This window comes from Sarcophilus harrisii, chromosome 4 (assembly GCF_902635505.1).
Source record: "Sarcophilus harrisii chromosome 4, mSarHar1.11, whole genome shotgun sequence".
In the NCBI taxonomy this organism is placed as follows: domain Eukaryota; kingdom Metazoa; phylum Chordata; class Mammalia; order Dasyuromorphia; family Dasyuridae; genus Sarcophilus; species Sarcophilus harrisii.
The window spans coordinates 2,543,805-2,571,032 of record NC_045429.1 but is presented as its reverse complement, the minus strand read 5'-3'; the positions used below and the strand labels follow the sequence as shown (position 1 = coordinate 2,571,032).

The window sequence follows — 27,228 nt, the reverse complement described above, 5'->3', positions numbered from 1 at the left end:
AAGGCTTCCCCCCCTTCTTCCCTCCCTCCGTGGAAGGTTCCACCCCCTGGAAAACAAAACTTTGCCTCCCCCCCTTTTTTTCCTTTTCCTGGAGGGACTGACATCAGAGAAGTGGGGAGCAGATCGTCAGAAGAGCGGCTCCCAGCCTGGCGTCTCCAAGGCCTCCTTGCTCCAGCTCGCTTTCTTTTCCTTCCTTCCTCCCTTTTTTCTGCAGTTCCTCCCTCTTTCAGCTCTTCAGAGCGCGCCTCGGTGGGTGCGAGCGCGAGCCGGAACCAGAGTCCTGGGCCCTTCCTGGAGTTGGTATGTGCTAGCCGGGCCTCCGGGTGCCATGTATTGGAAGAGCGAGCAGATGTTTGTGTGTAAACTAGAAGAAAAAGACGTGCCCGAACTGGCCGTTTCCTCCGAGAAGGTGAGCCCGCAGACCAGCCGCCTTCCTGGTCTGCCCCCGCGGCCCTCGGCCCGGCCGTGTGGCCCAGGCGCGGTCCCCTGAACCGGGCTAGCTCCTGGGCAAGGGCGCGTTGGCCTTGGCGGCTCCGACTCGGGCTATTGTTCTTATTGATTTAATCTTCATCTTCTCATCCTTCCCGACTCCACCGCCAGGAAAAAAAAAAAAAAAATAAGTTATGCAAGTCGCCGAGTGAGAAAGGAAGCCTTCGGTGTAAAACCGCTTCGGGGCCGAGTGAGTGGGGGGTCTGCTTTTTCTCGTTCGGGGGTCACCGTGGCCGTGCTGGGGACAGCGAAGTGGGGGAGGCTGGCTAGCCCTGGATAGGCTGGAGCATCTTGGGCGAGCGGGCCCCGAGGAGCTCCGGAGGCCTCCTGCCAGCGCGAGAAGGGGGCTCCCCGACTCCAGGGCGTCAGCCCCGGGAACGGAGGGGGGAGCACCGCCTCGGACCCGGGCAAGAGGCGCTCTAGGAGCGCTCGGACAAAAGCGGTCCGCAGAAGGGATTGGGGGGGTCTCCTCGGCGCACAATTGACTGGCGGGGAAAATAGCTGCTTTGGGTACCTTCGGAGCCCGTGTCCCCGCGGCCCCCACAGGACCCCGCGCCACTGGGCGGGGCGGCGAGGGCGGGAGGTCACAGCTCTTTCCCAATCCCCTCCATCCAGCACCCAAGGCTCGGACGACGCCAGTCCGAGCAGCGCCCGGAGAGCGGCCCCGGTGGAGGCGGGAGAGGGGGTGCGCATACCCACCCTCACCCAGACATACAGACACGCGCGCGCACACACGAGCCGGGGCTCGGCCGCCGTCCCCTCTTCACCCTGGCCTGCGGCCGAATCGAGCCCGCCACGGGCATCCCCCGCAATGGCACGGCGTTGGGCTAGCGCTCGGGCTCCCGGGGCGGGACGGGGAGGGCAGCCCAGGCTGCTGGGGAGGGCCAGTCCAGGCTGCTCGGGGACGGCCTCGGGGAGCAGCTGGAATCGAAAGCTCGGGTCCCAAGGAGGGGGAAGGAGAACCGAGAGCGGTGGCCCGAGCCGCCGGGAGATCCTTTGGGCCCCGGGTCCCGAACCCCCGGGCAGTCTGCTCCCACAGCCTGGAGGGGAACCGGTCGCTAAGAAAGAGAGAAAGGAGGCAAAGAGGGAAAGGGAGAAAAGGAAAGCAAGCGGTCCAGGGGGAGGGGTGGGGGAGGAGGGGGCTGTTTGTTTGTTTTTTACTGGCCCACGTTCGGCCCGGTTCGCACCTTTAACTTCCCCGCCTGGCTTTGGGCGCGCCTTACAGGAATCTAAAGGCTGCTCTAAGGTCGACTCTTTTTAATTGAGCTCTGAAGTAGCGATTTCTACCCAAAAGAAGCAGCCGGAGAGAGATCCAGCCCCCGCCGCCGCCGCCGCCGCCGCCGCCCCCGCGGGCCCCCGGCCCCACCCCCTCCGCCGCGGGCCTAATTGCGGCGGGTGTGCGGAGGGGCCGGCTGCGGGCTCCCGCTTCATCTGAAGCATTTTCATTCAAATTGCCGTCGGAACAAACCTCAGGCTGCGGCAATCCCGCCGCAATTAGCGTTCAAGTGTCCTATTAAACCTCTTCACCTTTGGGGTTATCCAATTCAGAAAGGGCCCCCTTTGAAAACATATGTATGTCTTGCTCTTTTAATTGCCGCTATTAAAGAAATCAACTTTCGAAGCGCCCCCTCCCCCCAGCTCCCTCCCGGATCCTTTTCTTCTCTCCCCGCTCCCCCTCCTTCCCCCAGCCCCCCCTCCACCCCGCCAGAAGCCCAGGGATCCCAGCTCAGCCGTGATTGACGCCTGCAAAGAAAACGCTTTGTCCGTGGCTGGTGATTAACTTGTTACCCCCGGCGGGGGGGCGGAGGGGGCCCTTCGGTGCCCCGCAACAGCAGGCGGGCGGGCCCGTCCAGGCTCCCATCCCTCCAGCCAGCCACGCAGCCTTCGGGGGGCAGCCCGGCGGGGGGGACGAGAGGGGGTCCTGGACAGGCCTCCCTGCCCAGAGCCCTCATCCATCTCTCTCCTCTCTCTCGTTTTCTCCTCTCTCTCTCTCTCTCTCTCGTTTTCTCCTCTCTCTCACATTCTTTCTTCCTTCTCTCTCTCCCCCCTTTCTTCCTCTTCGCTTTCATTTCTTTCCTCTCCCTGTTTCCCTCTCTAGTTCCCCAGGCTCATGTCTGAAGAGTGCGGGCGAACTGCAGCCCTGGCGGCGGGGAGGACGCGGAAAGGCGCGGGAGACGGGGGCCTGGTAAGTGTGGGAAGCGGGAGCAGGACAGGGGACGCGGGAGCGAACCCAGCCCCCCCTAGGGCCCCGGGGCTGCCTGGGTAGGGATGGCGCTGAAGGTTGGTCCCGGGTTGGGGGAGAGTCGGTGAGACGTACGTGTGTGCGTGTGCGTGTGTGTTGGGGAGCGCATGGCAGCTGGGGGTGGGGAGCGAGGGAGGGGGCAGGGCGGCTGGGGCTGGCGGGGGCGGATCGGCCGGACTAGCGCCCGAGGGTCACGGGCAGTAGCACAAGTCCCGTGGGCCTCGCAGCCGTCGGGGGCGGCGCGGCTGCGGAGCCCCCAGTGAGCGCGCACGGGGCGCTCTGTTTTCTCCGCCAGGTGAGTCCCGAGGCCGCCGCGGACGAAGACTCCTGCTCCTCCTCGGCTCCGCTGTCGCCGTCCTCGTCGCCGAGGTCCATGGCCTCCGCCTCCGGCTGCCCGCCGGCCAAGTGCGTGTGCAGCAGCTGCGGCCTGGAGATCGTGGACAAGTACCTGCTCAAGGTAAGGGCTTCGGGGCGCTCCAGGGGTCCCGGGCTCCGGCCGGCTCCGGGCCGAGGGACAAACGGGGCAGTCCCGGGACGGGGACGCCGGGCAGCGCCGGCGACGGCCCGAAGGGCGAGCCCCCAGGTCGCCCCGGAAGCCTCCCGGCTGTGACCGAGCTTTTTCGAGGACCGGCCCGATCCCCCCTCCCCTAGCCCAGGGCAGGGGCAGCCCGGGCTCGCCTTTCTTTGGGTGCTCCGCTCCTGAGCCGATGCCGCCCCGCCCCATCTCCCTTTTCTGGGGCGCGGGTGAGCCGGGATCTGGGGCGCAGACGCCCAAGGTCCCCTTGTCTTTGGCCGCCCCCTAAGGTGCCACCCTGCCCAGAGCAATCGCATCCCTCGCTTAAAGTGAGGCTGCTACGAAGGGGCTTCTCCCCCTAGCTGGCGGCGGCGAAGGCACAAATTCGTCTAAGTTCTTTTCTCTTTACAACTCACCCTGTTCCCATCGAGCCCGGGAGGGGGGGAATTTGGAGAAACGGAAGCCCCCGCCCCCACCGTAGCGCGGCCGCTCCGGCTCTGTCCTCGGCGATTTCTTTAGCTTTCCGAGCCTCGGCTCCGAGGTCGGGGAGCTCCCGGCCTCTCGGCTCCGGTTTGGCTTCGGGGTTTGGGCGCCGCCTTAATTTGTTTGGTGTTTTGCCTTTAAAGACCCCCCCATTATGGATCCTGTGGGCTCCCCCTCTTCCGCCCCTTTCTGTATATATTCGGACGAAAGGCTTGAAGGTCACTGGCAGCAGCCGGGGGTGGGGGGCCTACCCGAATATGGCTGTGGTCATTTAAGGAACTCCCCAACCGGGAAGTGGCTTGCCCCCCGCAAGCCCACCTTATGGTTCCTTCCCGGACCCACTGGCAGATGCAGCTTAAAACCGTCCATTTTCCCCTTCCCATCTCCCCATTTCTCTCGAATGGGAATCCTGCCCCTCCGCCTTCAGGGAAACCCGCCTCTCTCTTTTCCTGGTCGGATTTGAGCTTTTTACCGCCACCAGGAAATGAAGCCGCCAGCCTCACTGATGGGCTTTTCCAGGTGCTCTCTTAATGATGCCTTTACAAAAATGGAGAGCCCAAGTTTGCACTTTTCCCAATGGGCGGTGCTGCTTCCCCGGGATCCCTTCCGAATGCTCTCTAGGCTTTTCATCTGAAGCCAGACCTTTCTGCACCGGTTCTTCTTGGTTTGGACTCTTGCAGAGCTCTTGGCCATAAGGCAGACTGAGGCCAGGTTTGAGAATAAGTGGGTGAGAGCCTGTGCATTGGGGGCTTATTTGTCCTTCTGGTACATAAAGCAGCTTCCTGAGAGACCTGCCGCACTGGAATAGTAGGGTCAGGTCCAAAGCTGCATTCTGCCAGTCTGGGGCCTGTTTGGAACACGGGAACGTGGTTCAGAGTCTGTTGGAAATGGGTACGGCCTAAAACCCAGGCTTGATGGTCTGCTGTAAGCCGTGGAAGAGGCCGTGCCGTTCCGGCTGCTACTGGGGAGCGGACCGTTTAGCCGGCCGAGAACACTGGCTTGTTCTATTTGGCAGGAAAATGGCTTCTCAGTACTGTGTGGTGGGCCTGGTTTTTGTCAGCCCCAAATTGGGGCACAGATTGTGTCTTTCACGCACTAAATGGAGAGGTTGTATTGGAAGGCGTGTTTGGTTCGTGGTGCAGAACGGCTCTGTTTGGGAATTTAGGAAGTTGGGACACACGATGCTTGTAACTGCATCATGTGTCAGGGTCCCGGTTTGGCTCAGTCTGGGTGAGCTTTTACAAATGGACAGAGGCTTTCTCTTAAAAAGAATTCTAACTCCCTAAAAGAAAATCCCAAGTCTGTCCTTGAAGGAGATGGCTGTGAGAGATTAAATGGGAGTTCCACTTTACAGGGAGGCAGAGGAATGGAGGCTTTTCCTTGGGTTCTGAAGCCTCATCGATTGGTTCTAAGAAAACTGACCCCCGGCAGCCAGATATTGGGGGGCTACCATTTCATAAGGATCACCAGTGGTTTCAAGGAAATGCCTATTTCTCTCAGAGGAGATCTGAGCTTAGTTCAGCTTGTATTCCTATTAGGCCATAAATGAGGTTGTTTGGACTCTGGCCGGAGTCTGGGTTAGTATAGAATCGTGATGGGAAGCCAGAGGGGTCGTTTTTAGCCTCTCGCCGTTTATTTCATTTTGGTCGAGCCTTTGGCTCCTATGGCACCCTTTCCTGGGCAGGCTGAAATGGGATCCTGCTTGGACCACAATTGCTAAACCCTAAAAAGCGTCCTTGCTGTTTGAAGGTCAGCTGCTTGTATGGCGCTGCCATAGAAGTTTGTCAGGGGGCACGAAACATTGTTGAAGGCAGATCCCAGTTCTGTGGGTTGACTTTTGGCCAGCAGGGACATACAACCTCTGCACCAGCAGGAGCGGGGGAAGGTGAAGGGAAAGGGAGGTTTCTGTCACCCCGGCCCTAATCAGAAACCGGCACCTAGCTGGAGGGTCAGGGTTAACAAAAAGCCGAGTTACCCACACGGTTTTGCTACTGATTTCAGTTAGAGATTTGTGGTTCCCCTCGTCCCCCATGTTTCCGGCACAATCACTTTGGTGACTTTGGAATATTTTGTGTCAGAGCTGAAATGGTATTTTTGATTTCTGTTCGGTGTCTGGCCAGAGAGAGAACAAAGCTTTCTTGGGTCACTAGGTGGGGGAACAAGGAAGCATAGACCTGAAAGCTTTGCTCCTGTGAACTGAGGAAATGGGAGCATCTTTCTGAAACCAGGCCTGCGTGGTCTGTTATAGTTCCCCTTGGTGCTGAGCAGAAGAGTCACCATAAAGTAACTCCATCATCCCCTGAGACGGGGATTGAATCTAGCCAGAGCCGGGGGATGCCCGAAGCGCAGCCTCCACTCTCCAGCTCTGTAGCCTGGCAAATTCTGGTCAGCAGGAAAATGAAGCCAGTTGGCCTTTGGAAACAGGCAGCTCGTGCGTGTGCTTGGGCCGGTGTTGCAGACTCGGGCTGGGACGGTTTGTCGGGTTTGGGCAGAGTGTGGGGACTACACGGGCTGCACCTCCGAGACAAAACAACAGCCGCTCCTTCTGACCTTCCTGGCTTAGGCGTTTTCACAAGTTGAAAATCTGATTCTAAAAATCTCAACTGAAAAACAAAAAAGAACAGACTCTTGTTGTAATTGTGGAAGAAACAAGTAAGAAACGTAAATGTTTTCCTAACTGTAATTTCTGGAAGGTGGTGGTGTGGGGATTGTGGGGAAGAGATCCAGATGCACATTTATGAAAATGTTAGTCAAGGTTCAGGTTAAGGGCCAGATAGCAATGTGACTGTGGTGTCAAAAAATGGTGAGACCTTTTGGCGCCGGGGTTTTCAAATGAAACCAGGGATAAGTTGGGGAAGGGGATTGGTGCAAGGAGTTTCCATGCCAGGAGTTCTACACACTAAGCCAATGAGTCCACTTCCTGTCAGTGCCTCACTCTCCTTAAAAACAAAAAGATTCAAAATGGAAGGTGTTCATCCATGTGTTACGTGTTCACGGGCCGGGCTTTTGAGCCTCAGGTTACAGGGTAGAACCTTCTGCGTTCTCGATTGTCAGGGCTTTCCCCTTGTCTTTACAGGTGAATGACCTGTGCTGGCACGTCCGGTGCCTGTCCTGTAGCGTGTGCCGGACCTCCTTGGGAAGGCACACAAGCTGTTACATTAAAGATAAAGACATTTTCTGCAAGCTCGACTATTTCAGGTAGGTTGGCAAGGCGGCGACTCGGAAACGCTGGCTTTGGAGGTTTGTTGCCGCCCGGTCTTGGAGCACGGGTAACTTGGAAATGAGCGGGAGTTGATGGAGCTCTGCTCCCCAAGCCTGCTGGAAAGGATGGATCTTTGGGGAATGTGTCCATTGGAGCAATTGCTCCAATAGCCTTTCCCCTTTGGGGATGAAAGTTCCAGGGTTAGCGCCTAGGAACCTGACCAGTATAACCCAAAGCTACAAGAACCAGGGGTGGAAGCCAAAGCCACGGCCATGCCTTCTCATAAAGAAACTGGGGAAGTTGGGCCTTGGCAGGCGAGGTCAGAGCCTGTTGTGGAGGGCAGCAAGGTTAGCCCCAGGTACCGGGTGGTGAGAAGTTCAAATGTACTTTCACATTCTCCCTAAGAGGTGCTCTTGAACCTAAAAATCTGGCCTCCCATCGCCTTGCCCCGTCCGGTGAGCTGCCCTTGGACAGCCCTCCCACTTTTCTCTTGACGTGGTCTTTTCTGTATGGAAGTCATTGAAGCGACTTTCAGATTCTTTATGTATTCTTTTTTTAAAAGTCTGCTTTGGACAGCAATGGACCCGGACCGGAAGTCGCTTTTTATAAACATTAAGCACTATTTTCCAAATTGTCAAGAACAACATGATGATTATTGACTGTGCCTCCAAATGGAAAACATTTTGCTTTTCCCGAGGCTCGCCATATGTGAGAGGAGGCCGGTGAGGTGCCACCCCAAGTTTGGGCTTTGCACTTGAGCCAGCTGTGGGTGACTGTAAAAGTTCAGAATTTGGTGATGAGGAAAAATAGATGGGATTAGTTATGAAAAAAAAAAAAATATATATATATATAAAACCAAAAAACAAATTCTGTGCTAGGCTCCTAAATGGGTCTGCCTCCTTGTTCTCCCGGGAGGGCTTGCCAACTCCTTAGTGATCTAAAGCAGGGCGTTTTAGAGGCCAGCCGAAGCCTTTCAGACTTGAGCGTTTGGGCACTTGGTACCCTGACCATTTGGCTTATGTCCAAAATTGTTCTTAGGACAGTGTTACTTAGAACATCTCTGTAAAGGGCAAAATAGATCCCCAAAGGACATTAAAGCGGTCGGCACATACGGCACTGTTGGCAACAGTCGGCCGATGATGGCGCTTTGGGCGTCACTGGCCCTTCAGAAATACAGATGGCGTCCAAGCAAAACTGGACGGAGAACTTGCTGGTACCCTGGCTTTTGCTTGCCACCCCTGGAACTGCTGCTCAATTTGACCAGTGTTCTCCAGGAATTACATCTGAAAGGAAAGAAAGATTTCCCACTCCCCACAGGGGGGGTGGGGGGCATCTTGTACCTTAATAAGGGCCACGGTTAATCTTTTCCTTGAAAATATCAAATGGCAGTTTTGCTGGTTTGGGTTTTCTGGAGGGTGCTGGGGAGCCTCATTAGTTACAGAGCTGTCTTTGTTTTCTATCTCTTCTGCCAATTTATTTGACTCTATTTACGCCACGTATAATACATAAACATGTTTTTTCAATCAATTCTGGTAACGGAATGCTTTGGCGTATTTGGAATTTATCAGCTAGAAAAGCCAGCCCCTCAGTCCCGAGGCGGGGGACTGCCCGCGTTCTCCCGGGCAAGCCCTTTGGTTCCCATCCCGGGCGTCCTGAGTCGTCACAGCGATACCGTTCATGCTTCCCGAGCTTGTTGTGTTTATTTAATTTTATCCCATTCTTCAGATTGGAAGCCCTACCGATGTAGCAGGTAATTAAAAGCCAAGAAAGCCCCCAACTCCTGCACTCAGATTATGTAGTAAGTCTGCTCCCAGTCAGTGTTCCCATGGAAAGCCATTGTGAGAGTCGGCTCTTTTGGAATCAGGAGGGATTAGAATGTTTTCAGAACACACCGAGGGCGGGAGGAGAATCGGAAGAAAAAATCCAGGACAGGTTTCAGTGTTGGCCGGGAGGAAGCCGGGTCAAGGGCCGCAGAGGTGGCCGCTGGGAGCTCGCCTGCCGGCCTTGACTCGGGATGAAAATGTCGGTCTCCCTTTTCTCCCTCCCTCTCCCTCCTTCTTCCCTGTAGAAGATACGGAACGCGCTGCTCTCGCTGTGGGAGGCACATCCACTCCACTGACTGGGTGCGAAGGGCCAAGGGCAATGTCTACCACTTGGCCTGCTTTGCTTGTTTCTCCTGCAAAAGACAGCTCTCTACTGGAGAGGAGTTTGCTTTGGTGGAAGAAAAAGTCCTCTGTAGAGTCCATTACGACTGCATGATGGACAACCTGAAGAGAGAAGTAGAGAATGGCGAGTTCTCCCTCTGCCCCAGCTTGTGGGATGGGTGGGGGCGGGAGAGGGAAAGAAAACGCTTGTGCTGAAGTGAACGCTGGAGTTTTAACTTGATGACTGTGGGATTGAGAATATTTTATTTGGGAATATTGTAGCCTTACAGATTGGGAGTGTGTGTGTGTGTGTGAATTTGTAGTAATTGTATCCTATTCTTTTGATACAGATCTCTCTCTCCATATATATATATATATGTGTGTGTGTGTGTGTGTGTGTATATATATATATATATATATATACACACATTTCTGTCTCCAGCTTTCTGCGTCATGCTGCAGGGTGCTTGGGAAGGTGGCAGGAAATGACACCCACATACATTTTAAACTAGCAAACTAAATCCTTATTATTTCAGAACTAGGCCCGCCACTTATCTCTGATAGATCAGCTATTTCTAGCTCACTGCTGATAACTGTATCTTGCCAGGAATAGTAATTATGTCATTGTAATGATTTTGCAGATTCAATTTCATTCATTAAAAAGCTTCCCAAAATAGCCTCTCCTGTCATAAACGTCCAGGCTTTATTTCCAAGGCAGTTGTTTCTAAATTACTGATGGACTGAGAGGGGAAATTCATGTGAATAAATACAACATTTTACAAAGAGAGAATCGATTTGGCCGTTAGTGGGGAGGAAGGCAATGACGTCGATCCCCGATCGGAAGGAAATGATTGCCCATCCGAAAAGGCAAGGGAATCTTTTTTACAACTAAAGGGGAGGAATTGCGAGTCGGTGATGGAAAAGAAACCACCATTTTGGACATTTTGACACGTGTGTGTCGGCACGCTTACCGGAGCTATGTTGGACGAGGCGACTGATTGGAGACTTCTGCAGTTTCAAGAGGGGATCACAATCTGTCCCTGCATAACTAGTGGTTCAGAAACGTGGCCCAGAGAGGTCGGCATATTGGGCCTGGCTGGCCGGGCTAGAGACTTTCTCCTTAACTGAACTAGGGAGATGGAGATGATATTCTAAAGGTGTTGTCACAGTGACCCCTGCCTGCCTTCTTCAGAAGAGATCTTTTGCCTGAAAATTGTGTGTGTGTGTGTGTGTGTGTGTGTGTGTGTGTGTGTGTTTGGGTACACATGTGTCTGCATACGTGCACATAGGTATGGAGAGAAGGGAAGGAGCCTGTGCAAGGATGTCTGGGGCCATCTTTCTCACCATTACATGTGAAAGTAAACATGTCCTGCTTTGTAACGTGGCTCGGTCACGTCTCTAGCTGAAGCATCTGCCAGATTCTCCTGCCTAGCAATGGCCGGTCTCATCCCCAGACGGGTGCGCTTTCTCTTAGGGCAAGCGTGTGAATGCTTAGCGTGTTGGCGTTGTTGTGCCTTTAACAGGGCCCACGAGTAAGTAAGGACCGGGCAGAATGTGTTCCGGCAGTGAGGCCGGCTCCCTCTGAACGATGGACCCCATGAACGTATTTTTCTTTTGAAATTCAGGGAACGGAATTAGCGTGGAAGGCGCCCTGCTCTCGGAACAAGACGTCAATCACCCGAAACCAGCCAAGAGGGCTCGCACCAGCTTCACGGCCGATCAGCTCCAGGTAGAGGCGGCCGGTGGGGGGCGGGAAATGTCAGGGGCGCCCCTTCTCCTTGCTCATTAGCATGCGCCTCATAGCTTCACCAGGGCCTGGCTTTTAGCTCAGAAAGCTCGCTGGGTGGATAGGTTCAAGTTCTCCGAGGGCACCCGGGGCTCCCAGAGGCTCAGGCTAGACTGAGATGGAACCAACAGCCACTCTCCCTACCCCGGGCAGTCTGGGGCCCTTCCACAGAGTGGAAGCAAAGTGTGGGTCCTCTGAGGCTGCGCGATTAGTCTGGCTTAATCCAGACCCTGTCACCGCTGCCCGCCATTTCCAGAGGAGACAGTACTTTCTGGAGCATCAGGCCAGATCGTGCCGTTCCTAGGGGGGTCGGTGTTTTAGCCCCGGCTGGCCCTTTTGGGGGGAGGGGCAGGAGGGTTTGTTTCCAGGGTCAGAAATAGCTACAGTCACATGGGCATCAGCAGGAACCAGAGGTTGGCGCCGACCAGAGGGACCTTTTTGTTATTTTTCGAAGGACCGAGGGTTGGTCTGCTCTCACTGGGATTGCTCTTGGGGAAAGCTGGGAAAAGGGGACTCTGGGAACTGTCCGTCCACCTGCTCCTCCTGGCGTTGCCAAGGACAGCCACGGCCTCGGAGGGAGTTGGTGCCCCTCGAAACCTTGCCTGCCACTTAACAGACACATTTCTGTCTCCAGCTTTCTGCGTCATGCTGCAGGGTGCTTGGGAAGGTGGCAGGAAATGACACCCACACACATTTCATGCTGTTTTTGAGCCAGGCGCCGTTCGGGGTGCCCGGAGGTTCAGGCGCTCTTGGCAGGACGCCTTGGCGCAGTTGCAATTACGGGCACACTTGGTTGTTTCAGGGAAGACCACCTGCCATTAGGTGTATAAATACTTAACAGGAGGCTCAGGGGACTATGGGAGGATAATTGAACTTCCTAGCTAGGCTTCTAGTGGGGGCTTTAAGGCCCCGGAGGTCCCGGGGCTCAATCTCCCAGTTTTAGAGATTCGGAAACGTGCCTCAGACTTACTGCTGCCCTCGGTCACATAGGTGACAAAGTCCGGATACAAAGCCAGGCCCCTGCCCCCCCAAGCGGGCCGCCTCTGGCTGGCAGAGAGCTCCAGGGGCAAGTGGAGCCTGGGAGGGGCCCATGGGAAAAGGGCGGGGAGTGTGCTGCAAAGGGAAAAGCTGCCCCCTGGGGACGGTCATCTGAATCATAGTCAACTCTCAGGTTTTGGGCCCCAAGGGAGAGTGAGCCGGCTACTTTCAGGAAGCCCTTGGAAAAGCCTTTACAAACTGCATAGGACCCGGGAGGCAGAAGGAGGCCAGGAACTGGGCTTGTTTCTGTGAGCTCGGTCCCCGGCCTTACCAGGGACACGGCGGGAAACAGCGTCTCTGCCCACAGACAGCAGCACCCCAGCAGCTCCTCTTCAGGCCTTTATGGGAGTGAGCCCAGGGAGCCTCTCAACTGGCCTGGCCACTGGGCCCAGGAGGAGGCCCAGCCAGCAGGCCCCGGGGTGGGAAATTCTCTGAGGGCTGCCCTGGGGAAGGAAGGGATTGCTTTGGACTGAGGGCCCTTCCACCTCTGGTCCTGGGGTCTTATTGCTTCCCATTCCACAGATGAGAAAACTGCGGGCCAGGCTGCATGAGGTCACAGCTAGCACATGGCAGAGCTGGTTGGAGAACTCCCAGGGCTTCTGACTCTTAAATCCTGAGGCCTCTTTCTATTACATACATCATGTAGCTTTGATTATGCAAATTCTCCTTCCGTCTCTCTCTGTTACAGAGACAGAGTGACAGAGTGTCTCCTCTCTATATGTCTCTTCTCTGTCTCCTCTTTTCTTCTCTCTCTCTCTCTGTGTGTCTCTTCTCTGTGTGGGTGTGTGTGTGTCTTCTCTGTGTGTGTGTGTGTGTGTGTGTCTCTTCTCTCTCTCCTTCTGTCTCTGTCCTTCCCTTCCTCTCCTCTTCCCCCTTTCTTTTTTTTTTTTCCCACGCTCACACACACGTACCCACATGCGCACAGGCCGGCCCGTGTTCTGAAGCTCCTTTCAGATACCGTAGCTCGCCCTCAGAAAGGTGCTTGCACATCCCAAAGGTCCCGTTCTTTGCCAGCACGGGGCCTGGAACGGGTGGAGAAATGCAGGGCCCTGGCCAGCCGGTTGACGCTTGCTCAGGTGAAGCAGCAGACGGCAAACCTTGGGTAAACCCCGAGTCTGCTAATGGCCAGTTCTGGGAATAGTGATCATGATTATACCCACTTGGCCTGATTAATCCAATCAGGGGCCGAGCTCCAGATGAGGAGCGTGGGGTTTCTGCCTGCCCCTCGGTGGCTGGGGCGCTCCTGGCCCGCCCCTGGGCCTCCCCCAGCTCCCCAGGCCCTCTCAGCCGTGGGGAAGGAGGCAGGGTCAGGGCAGCCCTTCCTCTCCAGCCTCCCTTCTGCCTGCAGGTTGCAGCCTCAATCCCGCCTCCAGATTCCACCAGGGTTCTCCTCCATTCCCAGTTTTCCAAGTTGCCTCTTACAGAGCTTGGGTTTTCCCTTGATCCATTGTGGGATTTGAACAGAGGATTTCATTGCTCCCCCTGGGGCGGGGGTGGCCAGGGCGGGGCCGGAGGCTGTGCTTGAGCTCGGAGCCCCCCCCCCCCCCTCCCCCGCGCCAGGTTGGCTGGCCCCCGGTGCCCGGCTGGCTGATGGCTGCCTTGGGCCGGCAGGGCTGGGTGAGGACCGAGGCGCTTTGGGAGTCGGCCTTCCTTGGACCTTAGATGATTTTTTGACCGGTTACAGGCGTATAGAAATATATGCCTCCCCCGAGCCTCCAGCCGGGGCCGGCCTGTGTGCATGGCTACCCCCCCCCCCCCCCCCCCCCACGCCTCCCAGCCCGGCCCACGTGGCTCCCCCCGCCTCCCAGCCCGGCCCGGCCCCTGAGCAACATTGTATCAGGCGGCTTTCCCAGCTTCCTCTGATACATTTCTGCCAAACCTGCAGAAACTGTCAGGGGGCCAGGCTGGGGAGAGGCGCCCCCTGGTGTTGGGCACCTGCCACAGGCGAGCTGGCGGCCATCCCGCCCCCACCCCCACCCCCTGGGCTCCCCGCTGCTCCTGGGACCAGAAGGGTGAGGGAGAGAGTGCTGGGGCGCGGGGCGGGGGCGGGGCCAGAGTTTCCAGATGGAGGCGCGGAACCTCGCCAGGGCCAGTGGCTTGTCCTGGTCACCCCAGGGTGTCAGAAGGCCGATTTAACTGGCTCCCAGAAGGCCAAGGCGGGTGCATTTATTAAGCCCCTGGTGTGTACCGAGCCCTGCGGGCTTTTTGCTGCCGCGGCGCCGCTGGTTTGGGCCCAGCTGATGTCGCAAACGAGCCTTTTAAGCGACGCACACGTTGGTTAAAGGCAGGCAGGCACATTTATGGTTTCAAACTGGAGCCGCTGGCTAGGATAGAGCGCAGCTTTAAAACCGGGACTGAGTTTAATTCTGGTTAGAGCCCGAGCCCTTTTAAAACGCCAGACCGCTTCGGCTTCCCTCCCAGCGTGGCTGAGTCTGCAGCTGCCCCGACTCGCCGTGGCTGCCGGTCAGAGCAGTCGGTCGCCCCGTCTCAGGCGGCCCCTTCCCCGGCTGGTCCCCGGGGCTCCCCTTTCCCCAGCTGGGTCCCCTGAGGGCCCCCCTTCCTCGGCCGGGGTCCCCGAGGTTCCCCCCTTCCCTGGCCAGGGTCCCCTGAGGGCCCCCCCTTCCCCACTGGTTCCCCGAGGCCCCCGCAGTCCGGCCGGCCGCTGACTGCTCACCTTGCTGCCTCCTCAGGTCATGCAGGCCCAGTTTGCTCAGGACAACAACCCGGACGCCCAGACGCTTCAGAAACTCGCCGAGAGAACTGGCTTGAGCAGAAGAGTAATCCAGGTGGGTGACCGCGTGCTGGGGGGGCCACAAAGGGCCGGGGTGGAGGGAGGAGGGGCCGCCCCTGCCCTCAAGGACCTTTCTGCTGCTCGCTGGGAGCATCTCTATGGCCCCCGGAAACCTCTGCCAGACGTAGTTTCTAGGTAATCGATCATTTTCTTGATTATTAGTGGGGGATAATTAATAAAAGGGGTCGGGGGTTCTCCTGGCCCTCCCGGAAGAACCCATCCCCCCCTGGGTCCCTTGGAAGCCGGGCGGTTCCTGAGGGTGGCCATTATTCTGGTTGGTTAACAAGTAGTGAGGAGTGAATGTTATGAGAGTCTGGCTAGTTCTGGCAGGGTCTGGGCACGTGTGGCTGGGCCACACTCGGACCACCTGCCCCGGCAGTCTCCGGGGGAGAGGGGGAGGGGATTTCCCTTCAGACTTACCTAACACACACAGGACCAGAGCTCGGACCGGGCCATTGTCTGGGTCAGGTCCGCCCGCCCGTGGCTTTACCCTTTGCCAGCCTTGCTTTTCAAAGGCTGACGGTGCCGGAGGGGAAATGCCTTGGTCCCAACTTGGCCTCCTTTTGGACAGCAGAGGCAGTGGGCAAATGGGCAGAAAAGGATGTTCTGGTTCAGGAAGCCCGGCCACCATCGTGGTACCGAGAGGGCAGGGAGGGGGGAAACCGGCCGCGGCGCCGAGTGGGCGAGCTCCCAGGAAGCTGGCGTAAAATCCTGCCTTTGGGTTAAGGACGCCTTGGAGGAGAGCTATGGGAAATGCGGTGTAGGACCATTCCTCTGGAAACCAGGGGCGGGGCTTGCTGGAGGTGACCACGTGTTCTTGTCTCCCTCTTACCCCAAGGCCAGACCTAGGGAATCATGGGAAACTCCCGGGGCTGCAGATGGTCATTTGTCCTCTTTCTTTGGACTTTTTGGCTCCCGGAGGAACTTCTTCCCGGCCATCGGGTGGATGTTCCAGGGAGGGCTCGTGCCAGTAAGAGGCCCCCAGGTGGGAGGCCGTGGCCGGCCCCAGCCCGGGTTACAACAGGGAGCCTGCAGACTAACGAGGCTCCAGCTCGCCGACGAGTTTATGGAGTGAGCGGGTCACCTTTCAGGACCAGGGAGGCCGGGGTCCCCTCGGGCTCAGTGCCCGTCTCACTGGGCTTTGGGTGAGTGCTTGCTGGCAAACCAGGAGGGTGAGTAGGTGGCGCTGGGAGCAGAGCCTGGCAAGAGCAGAGCTCTGTGAGCCTGGAGGAGCCTGGGGGCCAGTGGGCTTGTAGAACTCAGAGGCGGAATGAGTGGAAGGGGGTCACTGAGGCTGATCACTCCAGCTTGTGAAGGTCTGGGGGCGGAGGAGAGCCCCAAAGGCAGAGGCCAGAGCGTGGCCAAGGGCCTCAGCTGTGACCACCAGCGTGGCTGAGCCCAGGAGGAGGCTGGCTCTCGGGGTCACTCCTGGCCTCAGGATCTTTGTCAGAAAGTCAGTGTTGCAGGGCTGGTCAGGAGGCTTGAGGTGAAGTCTGGTCCCAAGATCGGGATGGAGACAGGTACTTGAGGAGCTTTTGTGGGGCAGGGTGGCTGGGCAGGAGGCGTCCAGACCTTCCCTGGAGCAGACGGTCTCCCCGCCAGGCAGGCGGGTGCCACGTAGCTGAGAGTTTGAGCTGCTGAGGGCCCTGAGATGTTGATGGGCCCAAGAGCACCCAGCCTGGCTCCCAAACAAAGCAAACTGGAGACGATGCCGCCCCCAAATCACAATCCCGCCGCTTTCGGGGAGTCAGGGAGAGAACTGAGCGGGCGGCCGGCTGTGTCCCAGACTCCCCCCCCCCCAAAAAAAAATCCTGCCACATCAGGATGCTTCCACCCCAGCCTCTCACCCCTTGCAGGAGAGGTCTGAGGTGGGACGGCCTGGCCTCCGCCATCGCATCTTATGCTTCCTGGACCACAGAGACCCTCTGGGGCCGTGGAGCAGGAGGCCTCTCAGGAGACTAGGGCTGGGCATTCCCGGCTGACTGCAGAGGGACCCTCCCTTCCAGGGAGGAAGCCCAGAGGGGCGGCTTTGGGAGGACTGACCTCCCGGCGGCTCCCTCACCCTGCAGTTGCTCAGGGTTGGGCTGGGGCTCTGGGTGGGTGTGGGGTTTGTGCGCCAGCAGCGGGCACCGGTCTCGCCCTGCCCACCTGGCGATTGTGCCCGTGGGTCAGGCCCCAGAAATGCTCAGGCCCCGGGCCCCTTCCTCTTTGGCTGGGCAGGGACTTCAGGAGGACAAGGGCTTTCCCGGGAGGCGGTCCTGGCCTTGCACCGGTGGAGACAGGGGCATGACAGGTGGGAGCCCCCCCCCCCCACACACACACACACCTTTTAATGACTCACCTTTTTCCTTCTCCATACAAAATAGCAGTCACGCTCAGTCTGGGAGAAAAGTGGGGCTTCGGGCATGAGCAGATCCTGCAGTCCCCAAGCCTCTGGGGGGGAGGCTGGGGCCCCCACAGACCAGAAGCCTGGGGTCAGCTATCGCAGCAAGTGGCCATGATCACGCGTGTCCAAGGACAGAAGTCCAAGGTGGCCTTGAGGCCAGGCATGGGGACCTTGGGGTTGGACTTGGTGACTTTGGGGCCATGTTTGGCAGTTTTGTGGCCATGTTTGGTGGCCTTGGGGCTGGACTTTGTGACTTTGGGACCATGTTTTGTGGCCTTGGGGCCATGTTTGGTGACTTTGGGGCCACGTTTGGTGACTGGGGTCAGCCAGCAGTTCCTGGGCACCTTGGATTCAGGCTCCATTATCTTGGGGCCCAGGCACTCAGGGGTCCGATGGGGGCTGCTGTGCTGGGCACCGGCCTTGGGGCTCTTGGGCCTGAGGAGTCTGGTCTTGGAGGCCTTGGTGTTCAGGCCTCAGTGCTCCTTCTCATGTTCTTAGAAACGGGCTCACGTCCCTTTGGAAGCCCCGCTCGGTTCCAGGTTTCTCCGGGCCGCTTCAGCCCTTCTGCTGACTGGCTGTGGTGGGAGTTGTTTTTGGCCGTGGCCATCTTTGCACCTTCTGTGGACCCCAAGAGGCTCAGGGAGAGGCGGGAGTGGGGGGGGGGCAGGAACCTGCTTTCTTCAGGATTCTTGGTGCAAAAGCTTCATTTTTAGGGGTGGGAGAAGTTGTGGCGGCTCATGGTCAGCAAGCATTTATTAAGCACCTACTGTGTTAGGCACAGTGCCTGATGTAGAACAAATAGGCCAGATTGATCATCCCCAAAGCTGACGCCAAATGAACAGAGGAGGACCCACAAAGTCAGTCACCTGGGTGGCAGTGAGTGTAATCGGGGCAGGTCTCTGGGTGGGCCGGCCCCGGGGGAACTTTGACAGGGATGAGGGTGGAGTAACCCAGTGTGAGGGCTGGCCTAGGGAAAGGCTCCAGACCTCTAGCACCACACACACCTAGAGACACACACACCTCTGGAGTGTCTGTCTCTGTCTCTCTCTGTCTCTCTCACACACACATACACAAGGTTGGGAGAAGGAGGGAGACAGAAGGTGGTACAGAGGGAGCAGCCCAGACCCAATCTCAGCCGCAGTTTGAGTCGCCATACCGAGACCCCACAGAGCATTAACCCTCCGACCTGTCGGGCGCCCACCGAGTGGCGTCTTGGACCTTTCTCCGGCGTTTGCTGGGGCGGCCCTTTGTTTTGCAGCAGGGAGGAAAGCAGCAGGCCGGCTTTTCCTTGGGAAGCTGTGGCTCTTGGTGTCTCCAGATGAAGGGCCCCCGTAAGCCTCTGATTTAGAGGCGAGAGAAGGTGCCTGTGGGTCACCTGGGATGGCGCAGGGAGCTTCTGCCCCTCGGTCCTGAGGCAGGTGGGCCCTTTCCCCCACCCCGGGAGTCAGGGCAGTAACTGAGCTCCGTCTGCCTCCCTCAGTGCTCCCAGCAGCCCCTTTCCCAGGCTGTGGGCGGCTCCAGGCGGGCTTCTAGAGTTATACTTTCAAGGGACTGTAGGTTCTCAGACCCCTTGACTTTACCTGTAGCTGAGAAAGCAGATCCCGAGCTTGCCCGTGTTTGCCCGTGGTTCCCAGGAGGCCGATGGCAAGCCAGTCTTTGGGCCCTCTCTTGCTGCCTCCCCAGCCCTCTCCCACCCCACGCCACGTTGGGCCCCAGCTCTCCCCAAGGCCCATGTTAAGCACCTTCTGCATGTGGGATTCTGTGCTCGGCTCTGCCCTCCTGGTGCCCTCCTCCCCAAACAAGGCACTTTGCTGGGGCAGCGTTCGTGGGCGGCCCCCACCCTGAGTTTTGTGGCTCCACTTGGGCCATAGAGTGAACCCAGAGGATTATGGGGATCCTTAGCCTCAAACATCATGGGAGGCGTCAGAGGGCTGCCGCCAAGCATCCTTGGGGCTCTCTTGGTCCCAGGAGTAGACTGGCTCAGTTTGACCTAAGGGGCAGGAGGAGGAGGTGTGGGTGGGAGTCATGGGCAGGCCGGCTTCAGCTTGATATAATTAGCAGGGACTGGCTTTGTCCTCCCTATTGGAAGAGAAGCTGGGGCGGAGGGTCCCAGGAACACGTGGGGAGGGTCACTTCTGGAGGTGGAGGACCTGGGCCCCCAGTGGCCCAGAGGGAAGCCTGAAAACATCCACTCACTCTCAGCTGGTAGTGGGGAAGAGCTGACCCAGACCCCAGTCCCTCCCCACTCTCCTTAGAGGCTGCAGCCTATGCAGCGGCTTCCCCACCGCAGCCCTTTGGGCTTCCGCCATATTGGCTGCCGATGGTGGATGAGCTCCCAAGCGCCTCCTGCCGTGGTCCCAGGGTATCTTGTCCCGTCAGAGTTTAGCCGTTTCTGACCATCTGGTCACAGACGAGCTAATTCTTTGCAAGTGATGAGCGGTCACTAAGTGAGGAGCCTCCCTGTTAGTGGGAGGGCTGTGGCCCCTGGGCCCTGAGCCCGCCCTCCAGGATGCCCGCAGAAGTATCCAGAATCTTTACCCCAGGAATCCTGGCTGCTGGGGCTGGCCCTCTGCCCACGTGTGCCAGTGAGGACCCCCCAACACTCTCAGAGCCAGCCCTGAGGATGTCCAGAGGCATTTGCCCTCCCCCATCTCCGGGTGTGTGATGTCTCCCCAGGGCACTCCCTACGTGGGCTTCTCTACCTTCTCAGGCCCCAGGGCTGCCGCCCATGTTCTGGTCATCCAGCTTTCCTGCGCCTTGGGCTGCCCAGCTTGGCTGCACATCGACCATCTGGTCCCTCCCTCAGCCTGGCCATGCCCTGAGCACTGCTTGGCCCAAATCGGTTTCTTGCCGTCTCCCTGCATCCGGCCTTGTGCCTTTCAAATCCGTCACCTGTGTGGAGGCTGAGAGCTCGCTGCGCCAGAGGCTCCTGCATGGCCTCCCTCTCCCAGGCTGGCTTCAGGGCCTCCAGGCTCCTCCTGGGTGATTCCTCTGAGTCTATCTGTGCTTGAGCCACACCATCTGGCCCATCTGCTCCCCTCCCCGGCCAGTCCTGTCCAGTCCCTTCCCCTCCCCTCCCCGGCCCGTCCACTCCCCTCCTGGCCCATTATGGCTCCCTCCTGCCTGGGACCTCCTCCTGACTTTCTTCTTGGAAGTCCTATCTCCTCTCAAGGTTCAGCTTGTGACACTTCCTACAGGAAGCTTCCCCAATTTCCCGGTTGCCGTCCTCCCTCCCCTGTGGGCACTTGTTCTGTGCTTACTTGTTCCCGCCCATGAGGTAGCTTCTTCCTAGGTACAGGCTCCCCAAGGATGGCTGTGGCTTCATTCTTGGCTTTGTGTCCCCAGTGGGAGCTTGGGCTGAGAGAGACCCAGCCGGCTGGGCCAGGCTTTGGGGCCAGAGTCTGGGGCCAGGCTGCGGGGACAGGCTCCGAGACCAGGCTGTGACTCAATGAATTGTCTTTTCTCCCTTAGGTCTGGTTTCAGAACTGCAGAGCGCGCCACAAGAAGCACGTTAGCCCCAACCACTCCTCCACGGCTCCGGTGACGGCGGTCCAGCCTTCGCGGCTGTCTCCCCCCATGTTAGAAGAAATGGCTTATTCTGCGTACGTGCCCCAAGACGGGACGATGCTGACGGCCCTGCACAGCTACATGGACGGTGGGTATCCCTCGTGACCTCGTGTTCTGAGCCCACTGGCCTGGCGGGCCCACACAGCCAAAGCCCGGCTCTGGACCCCCTCTGAGCCAGAACCGAGGGCCGAGCGAGGCCGAAGGTCTCTCCTGTGACCGGAGCTCCGGCACCCAGTGTAAGCCCGGCCACCACCGGGGCCTTTGAGCTAATTGGAATAAAAACGTGTGGTAGGATCTCCTAGTGGAAAGTGCAGATGTGGGGCAGGTTGGGAGATTTGTTCTTGTTTTCACTCAATGATCTGGAAGTTGTGATGGGGGGACCCCGAGCTCCTGCCACCCCGGGCCCGACACATCCTGGCTTCTTTCCAGAGCACATTGTGCCACGGAAGTGAAGGTCTTTACCTCAAAAAATGGGCCGGAGACTTTGGGGAATTCCTTTTCTACTTCTGGATTTCACAACTGGACAGTGAGGCGGAGGGAACCGCATTCTCCCTGTTTCTTAGGGAAGGTGTAAGAGCAGGGGCTCTCATTTTCCAAACCCTCTGCCCTCGCTGCCCCCAGACCCTGCTTCTGCTTCAGGGTAAGGGCAATGACAGGTGCAGATGGCATCAAACTGGACCCAGAGGGAGAATCAGGCTGACCGCCCCAGGCCGGGTTGTGCTGACCGCCCCAGGCCGGGTTGTGCTGACCGCCCCAGGCCGGGTTGTGCTGACCGCCCCAGGCCGGGTTGTGCTGACCGCCCCAGGCCGGGTTGTGCTGACCGCCCCAGGCCGGGTTGACTAGCCCATGCTGCCAAAGGTTCTGGCCGGGCTCGAGGGGCAGGGCAGGCGGGCATGGGCCCTTGACTGCGTGCAAACTGAGCCATCGTTTCTCTGTGTTTTTGTAGCTCACTCGCCGACAGCGCTGGGACTCCAGGCCTTGTTACCACACTCCATGACGCAGCTGCCCATAAGTCACAGCTAACTCGTTTGGTTCAGGGATAGAACTCGTTAAGGCTATAATCGGAAGTCATTTATTGTGTATTAAATATCACGAAGAATATTACGGTTAATTTTTTATTTAACACCCAAAGCATCTTGGAGACCTTTTGTTGCCCAGGTACGTACGTAGAGCTGGCCCGCGAGACACTTTGGTTCGTTCTTTTTCTGAGACGATGTTTACAAGAAGAAGAGTCCGCCCCTTTTTGTATTGTCGAAGTAGTTTGCTCTAGTTGTGTATCCGTTAATTTATTCGTCATCGAACGAGCACTTTGCCCAAAAGAGAGGACTGACAAGTGTGCAAAATGTTTACAGCCCTTTGTGAGACGGTAGCTTCTCCTCTGTTTGTATCTGTAAGTTATTGTTCCAAAATATGACCTGTCTCTTTGCGTTACCTACGACTTATACTTTGGAAGTTTGTAGCTGTGAATTTGCAACTGAGATTTCTTTTGCCTTCTGGCTTTGCCCCGAGAGATGAATAAAGCTTCTGTTGCAGCATGCCGGGCAGACCGTGCCCGCGTCCGTGGGGTGCCCCCGGGGACACGCCCGCCGGGCCCGACTTTATTAAAAGTTTTCCATTCTTGTGAAATGACCTCGACCGTCATGGCGTCTGGCCTGGTTTTTGTGGCGATAGTCATAGGCCCTCGGCCCGCAGGCAAAGCTTTGGGTCAGTTCCCGCGTCCGTGTATTCTGCACCCCCATCCGAAGGGCCCCCTCGGGAGATGGTGGGCTTGCCCCTCCAGGCAGAAGTCTGCTGCCACAGTGGGCCTGAAGCTCCTGCCACTAAATCCCTGACGGATGAGAACATTTACCCAGAAATGCTGGACGACGGGCGGGGCAGGGACCTCTGTTCTCTGTTGAGCCTTTCACAGGCACACTAGGTGGCTGGGGGAGGACCATGTTTCTCTGGCTGGCTCAAAGCACAGAGGCCGTACCCCGTGCTGATGTGGCTGGCCCATGGCATGGCATGGCCTGGCCTGGCTGGCGGGGTCCCAAATCCACCTTCACGCCCCCATCTTCTCCAGCAAAGGAGATGGCCTCAGGGTGGGGGCTCCCCTGACCACCTCCCCCAGTGGGAGCTGTAAGAAAACCCTTGGAACAAAATTCCAACCTCCATAAAGGCGAGCAGGTGCTCGGGCAAGGGGGGAAAAGGGAAGATTGATGCAGTTCAGGGTGCCCAAGGTCGACACCCAGAGGGTCTGGACGTTCCCAGCCGGCTGTGGGGGACGGAGGGGAGCCGAATCCTTCCCCAGCACTTGGGACCACTCCGAGGCCTCAGGATTTCCAGGGAAAAGTAGCCCAGGTCTCTAAGCTGCAGTGGGACTGGCGGGCTCAGTGTGCTCGGATTTAGTGGCAGCTGCAAGAAATTTACCTGTCCTCCTGTCCCTAGCCTCACGTTACAGGTGAGGAAACCCAGGATGTCTGAGAGCCAAAGGTCGGCTGCCTCAGCTCCATTCAGCCTTTGGGCCTCGGGATCTTCCCCAAGGCCGGTGGGAAGTGCCTGGTGGGGAGACTGAGCTTGTGGTCGTCTCCGGGCTGTTCCCACCTGCCTCTTGGGCTCTCGCACTTGGGACTGAGCCTTGAGAAGCCATTTCTGGGCACAGAGCTCACTCCTCCCTTCCCCCTAACGTTGTGACATAAATGGGACCATCCCATGTTGTCCCCATGAGGCAAGACCCAGTTATGATGAAAAAGGGGGGGCTGTTAGAGTTCAGATCTGTACTTTTGCCCCCCTGAAAGAGGGGCCACATCTGGCTGAGGAACAGCTAAGGCGGACGGGTGGTCCTGGGCATGGGGAGCCGGGGAGCCCGGAGCCAGCCCAGATTGGAGCACACACTCACACTTGCACACACATCAGAGCGGGCCACCATCCATCCAGTGCCTGTGAAAGCTTGGGAGGGCGAGTCAAGGCCGTCTTAGGGCCCTTGGTGATAACTTGTTGGGAGCGTCCTTCCCAAGTCTAACCAGATGGGCCGCTTTTAATCAGGCTGCCTTGCACACAGTAGGTACTACTTAGTAAATGATACTGACCTGAGTGGAAAAACAGGGAGTAATTAGAATTTTAGCGGCCCCCCCCCCCAGAGTCCCATTTGTTGGTCACCTGTGTACAGGTACCAGCTGGGGAAGCTGAGGAGCTCCTTACAGGGGTTCTCAGGACAGAGAAAGGGCTGACCGGGAGGCTGCCTCCACTTAGGGGCCAGAGGAAGAAGGAGAAAAGCCCACAGTGGCAAGGACAGTAAATGGGACATTCACCCCCCACCCGGGAAGGGCTCCCAGGAGGAGGGTCTCAATCATTCCCCTCATTCGTGAGATCTCATATCCATTCGTTCACCAAATATTTGTTGTCGCTTGTGTCCGACTCTTCGTGGGTCCTTTTGGGATCTCCCTGGCGAAGATGCCCGTGTGGGCTCCCCATTTCCTTCTCTAGTTCATCTGACAGAGGAGGAAACTGAGGCAGCTCTAAACACAGTAAGTGGCTGAGGCTGGATCAGAACTCAGGAAGAGGAGCCTTCCTGCCTCCTGGTCCAAGGGTCCATAAAACTCTCTGCCCAACGTCTTCAGCCCGGGTCCCAGCCTGGGCCAGATTCCCCAGGAGGGCAAAGGGTTCTCAAGGGCATGTGGGTGATAGCAGGTAAATGGGACCTTAGAATCCTGGAGCAGCTGTGGCCGTGAGAGAACGAGGGGGAACAAATATGGCTTCTTCATGGGAAGCTGAAGTCAGCCATCTGGGGACATTTCTTATGTGAACCCTCAAATAGATTTTTTTTATTATAGCTTTTTATTCACAAGTTATCTTCATGGGTAATTTTCCAACATTGATAATTGCCAAACCTTTTGTTCCAACTTTTCCCCTCCTTTCCCCCCCTCCCCAGATGGCAGGTTGACCAATACATGTTAAATATGTGAAAGTATAAATTAAATACAATATAAGTATTCATGTCCAAACGGTTATTTTGCTGCACAAGAAAAATCGGATTTAGAAATAAGGTAAAAATAACCTGGAAGGAGATCCTAAATGCAGGCGGACAGAAATAGAGGGATTGGGAATTTAATATAATGGTTCTTAGTCATCTCCCAGAGTTCTTTCTCTGGGCGTAACTGGTTCAGTTTATTCCTGCTGCATTGGAACTGATTTGGTTCATCCCACTGCTGAGGACGGCCAGGTCCATCAGAAGTTATCATCATAAAGTATCGTTGTTGAAGTGTATAATGATCTCCTGGGCCTGCTCATTTCACTCAGCATCAGTTCGTGTAAGTCTCTCCAGGCCTTTCTGAAATCATCCTGTTGGTCATTTCTTACAGAGCAATAATATTCCATAACATTCATATGCCACAATTCTTCATATGCCAACCATTCTCCAGCTGATGGGCATCCCCTCAGTCTCCAGTTTCTGGCTACTATACAAAGAGGGCTCCACAACCATCAAATAGATTTCCTTTGACCTGGGGGGAGGGGGCGCACACAAAGGTTTGCCAAAAGCCCAGGGATCAGAGTTGGAAAGCGGACAGCCAGTATTGGAGGAGTGGGGCCAGGAAGCTTCTCTACCCCTGCCTCCATTTCAGCCTAAAGCCAGGCACTTGGGACAAATCTCCATTCCTTTTGTCTCAACTTCTGTAAAAGGTGGATTCTCGGGAGATGGGAGGGGATGCTGCACAGGTCTTTGGGAAATATTTTAAAAAAGCCCAAGTCTGAGGGAACGATGGTGGGAGGATGGGCTGGTGCCGAGAGGCAGCCTGGCCAGGACAGAGATGGGGGTGCGGGAGGCAGGGAGAAGGGGCTGGGGGAGGGAATACCAGGCTGGAGCTCCCAGAATGTCCCAGATCCTCCAGGACTGCCCCATGGGCTCCAAGAACAACTCAACTCCCCCCATCTCTGCAGCAAAGTCCAAAGGGAGCATGAAAATGGTGACAAAGGGCCAGCAACACCCCCCTGCTTCCAGCCTGGGAGCCAGACCCCCCTTGCTTCCAGTCCTTCTGCTGCGGGGGCCCACCTGGGACTCCAAGGGCAAGCCCCTCCCCAATGTGCAGGTGCTCCAGGTAGCTCGAGCAGCGGGTGGTCCCTTCCCAAAGCCCCCATCATCCCCAAACAACATTGGGTTAGCAGAGAACCCGAAGCACTTTTTAATGCAGGAAAGGAAAGAGAGGGAGAGCTGGGGAGATGGGAGCCAGGGCAGAAGGAGGCCATGGAGGACCTGCCATCTCCCCCCTATTTTAAGGGCATCCCGGCAGAAGCCTGATCGCCAGCACAGGAGGTAGGGTGGGGGAGCCAGGAAGAAGCTACAAGTATGGAGCTTTCCCACCAGGCTCCAGTCAGGCGGGCCCATTAATACTGTTATTAATTAATTCATACTGTTCATTAACACTCCCAGGTGGGAGGTGGTGCAAAGTGGTTGGGCTCCCTTCCTGCCCCTGGCTCCCTGGGGCCGGTGCCCTGACTTCTTGGTGCAAGAGGGAGGCTTTGGCAGGAGGCCCTCCTGAGGCCTGGGCTCCTGTGTCAGTGCCATCCCGGTCTGTGCCCCGTCTCTCCTCACTGAGGTGCCAGGAAGCACCCCTGCCCTCCGGGGCCTCCCCAGCTCCTGTGTCAGTGCCATCCCGGTCTGTGCCTCGTCTCTCCTCACTGAGGTGCCAGGAAGCACCCCTGCCCTCCAGGGCCTCCCCAGCTCCTGTGTCAGTGCCATCCCGGTCTGTGCCCCGTCTCTCCCTGCCGAGGTGCCAGGAAGCACCCCTGCCCTCCGGGGCCTCCCTCTCACGGACAGAGCTCTTCTTGTACCTGCTTCTAGCGCCCCCAGCCCCGCTGGGCCGGGACCCAGCAGCCACATCTCCCTGCTCCCCGCCTGGGGCAGTGACTGAAGAAGCAGAACGTGGGGGCTTCCTTAGCCGGGCTCCTCGAGCACCCAGCGGCTCCCTCACCTCCCAACTCAGGCGCGGCGCCGGGGGTCGTTCCCTCCCGCGGTTACCCCAGCCGGCCGCGCCCGCTCTGTAGTTACCGGGTAATTGCTCAGTCCTCCACCTGGCTTTCTCTGTGTCCCCGTGGCCACGTGAAATGCTCGTTCCACCCCCCACTGCTTAGAGAAGGGAGGGAGAACAAAAGAAAGGTGCCCTTCCCCCAACCATGGGACCTGGTTCCCAGGATGCCGTTACAGACCCGGAGTCCGCGCCGGGCTTGCCCTTCCAGCGGCCGTTTGGGGTTTGCAGAAATCGGCTTCTCAGGCTGTATGGATTCCCGTGGCTCCCTGCTGCCCCTCACAGCCGCCCCTCGACCCCCGAGGGGAAGGGCCTTTTGGCTTGAAAGTCTCTGGAGAGCTTTCGTATAGGGTTAGGGTTAGGGGCGCCCTACTCCACTCCCGGACGGCCTTCCTGGGATCCCCAGTGTCTCTGTGCGTCCACACTGCGCTCCATGGGGGAGATGGGGGGGGGGCGTCGCAGAGACAAAGCAAGGCGGGCTCTGGCCGCAAGGAGCTGGGGCTCTACCACGGGAGGAGCCCTGGGTGCTTGAGGATGCACTTACAGAATAAATACAAAATAGCGCGCGGGTCCCGGAGGAAGTC

General features: G+C 57.5%; 1 protein-coding gene across 2 annotated transcripts; it reads left to right on the top strand.

The window, feature by feature from the left end:
• On the top strand, positions 1–22,272 carry LHX8 (LIM homeobox 8). Of its 2 annotated transcripts, none has more exons than XM_031968863.1 (9): positions 1–409; positions 2,588–2,674; positions 3,027–3,188; positions 6,805–6,926; positions 8,999–9,219; positions 10,700–10,803; positions 14,589–14,684; positions 20,547–20,730; positions 21,589–22,272. In XM_031968863.1, exons 1-9 carry the CDS (start codon positions 329–331, stop codon positions 21,663–21,665), a joined length of 1,134 nt encoding a protein of 377 aa, XP_031824723.1. In that variant the 5' UTR covers positions 1–328; the 3' UTR covers positions 21,666–22,272. The 2 variants fall into 2 exon arrangements, with proteins under 2 accessions (XP_031824723.1, XP_031824722.1); XM_031968862.1 differs by lacking the exon at positions 1–409 and adding an exon at positions 2,162–2,261.
• Positions 22,273–27,228: the final 4,956 nt, after the last annotated feature.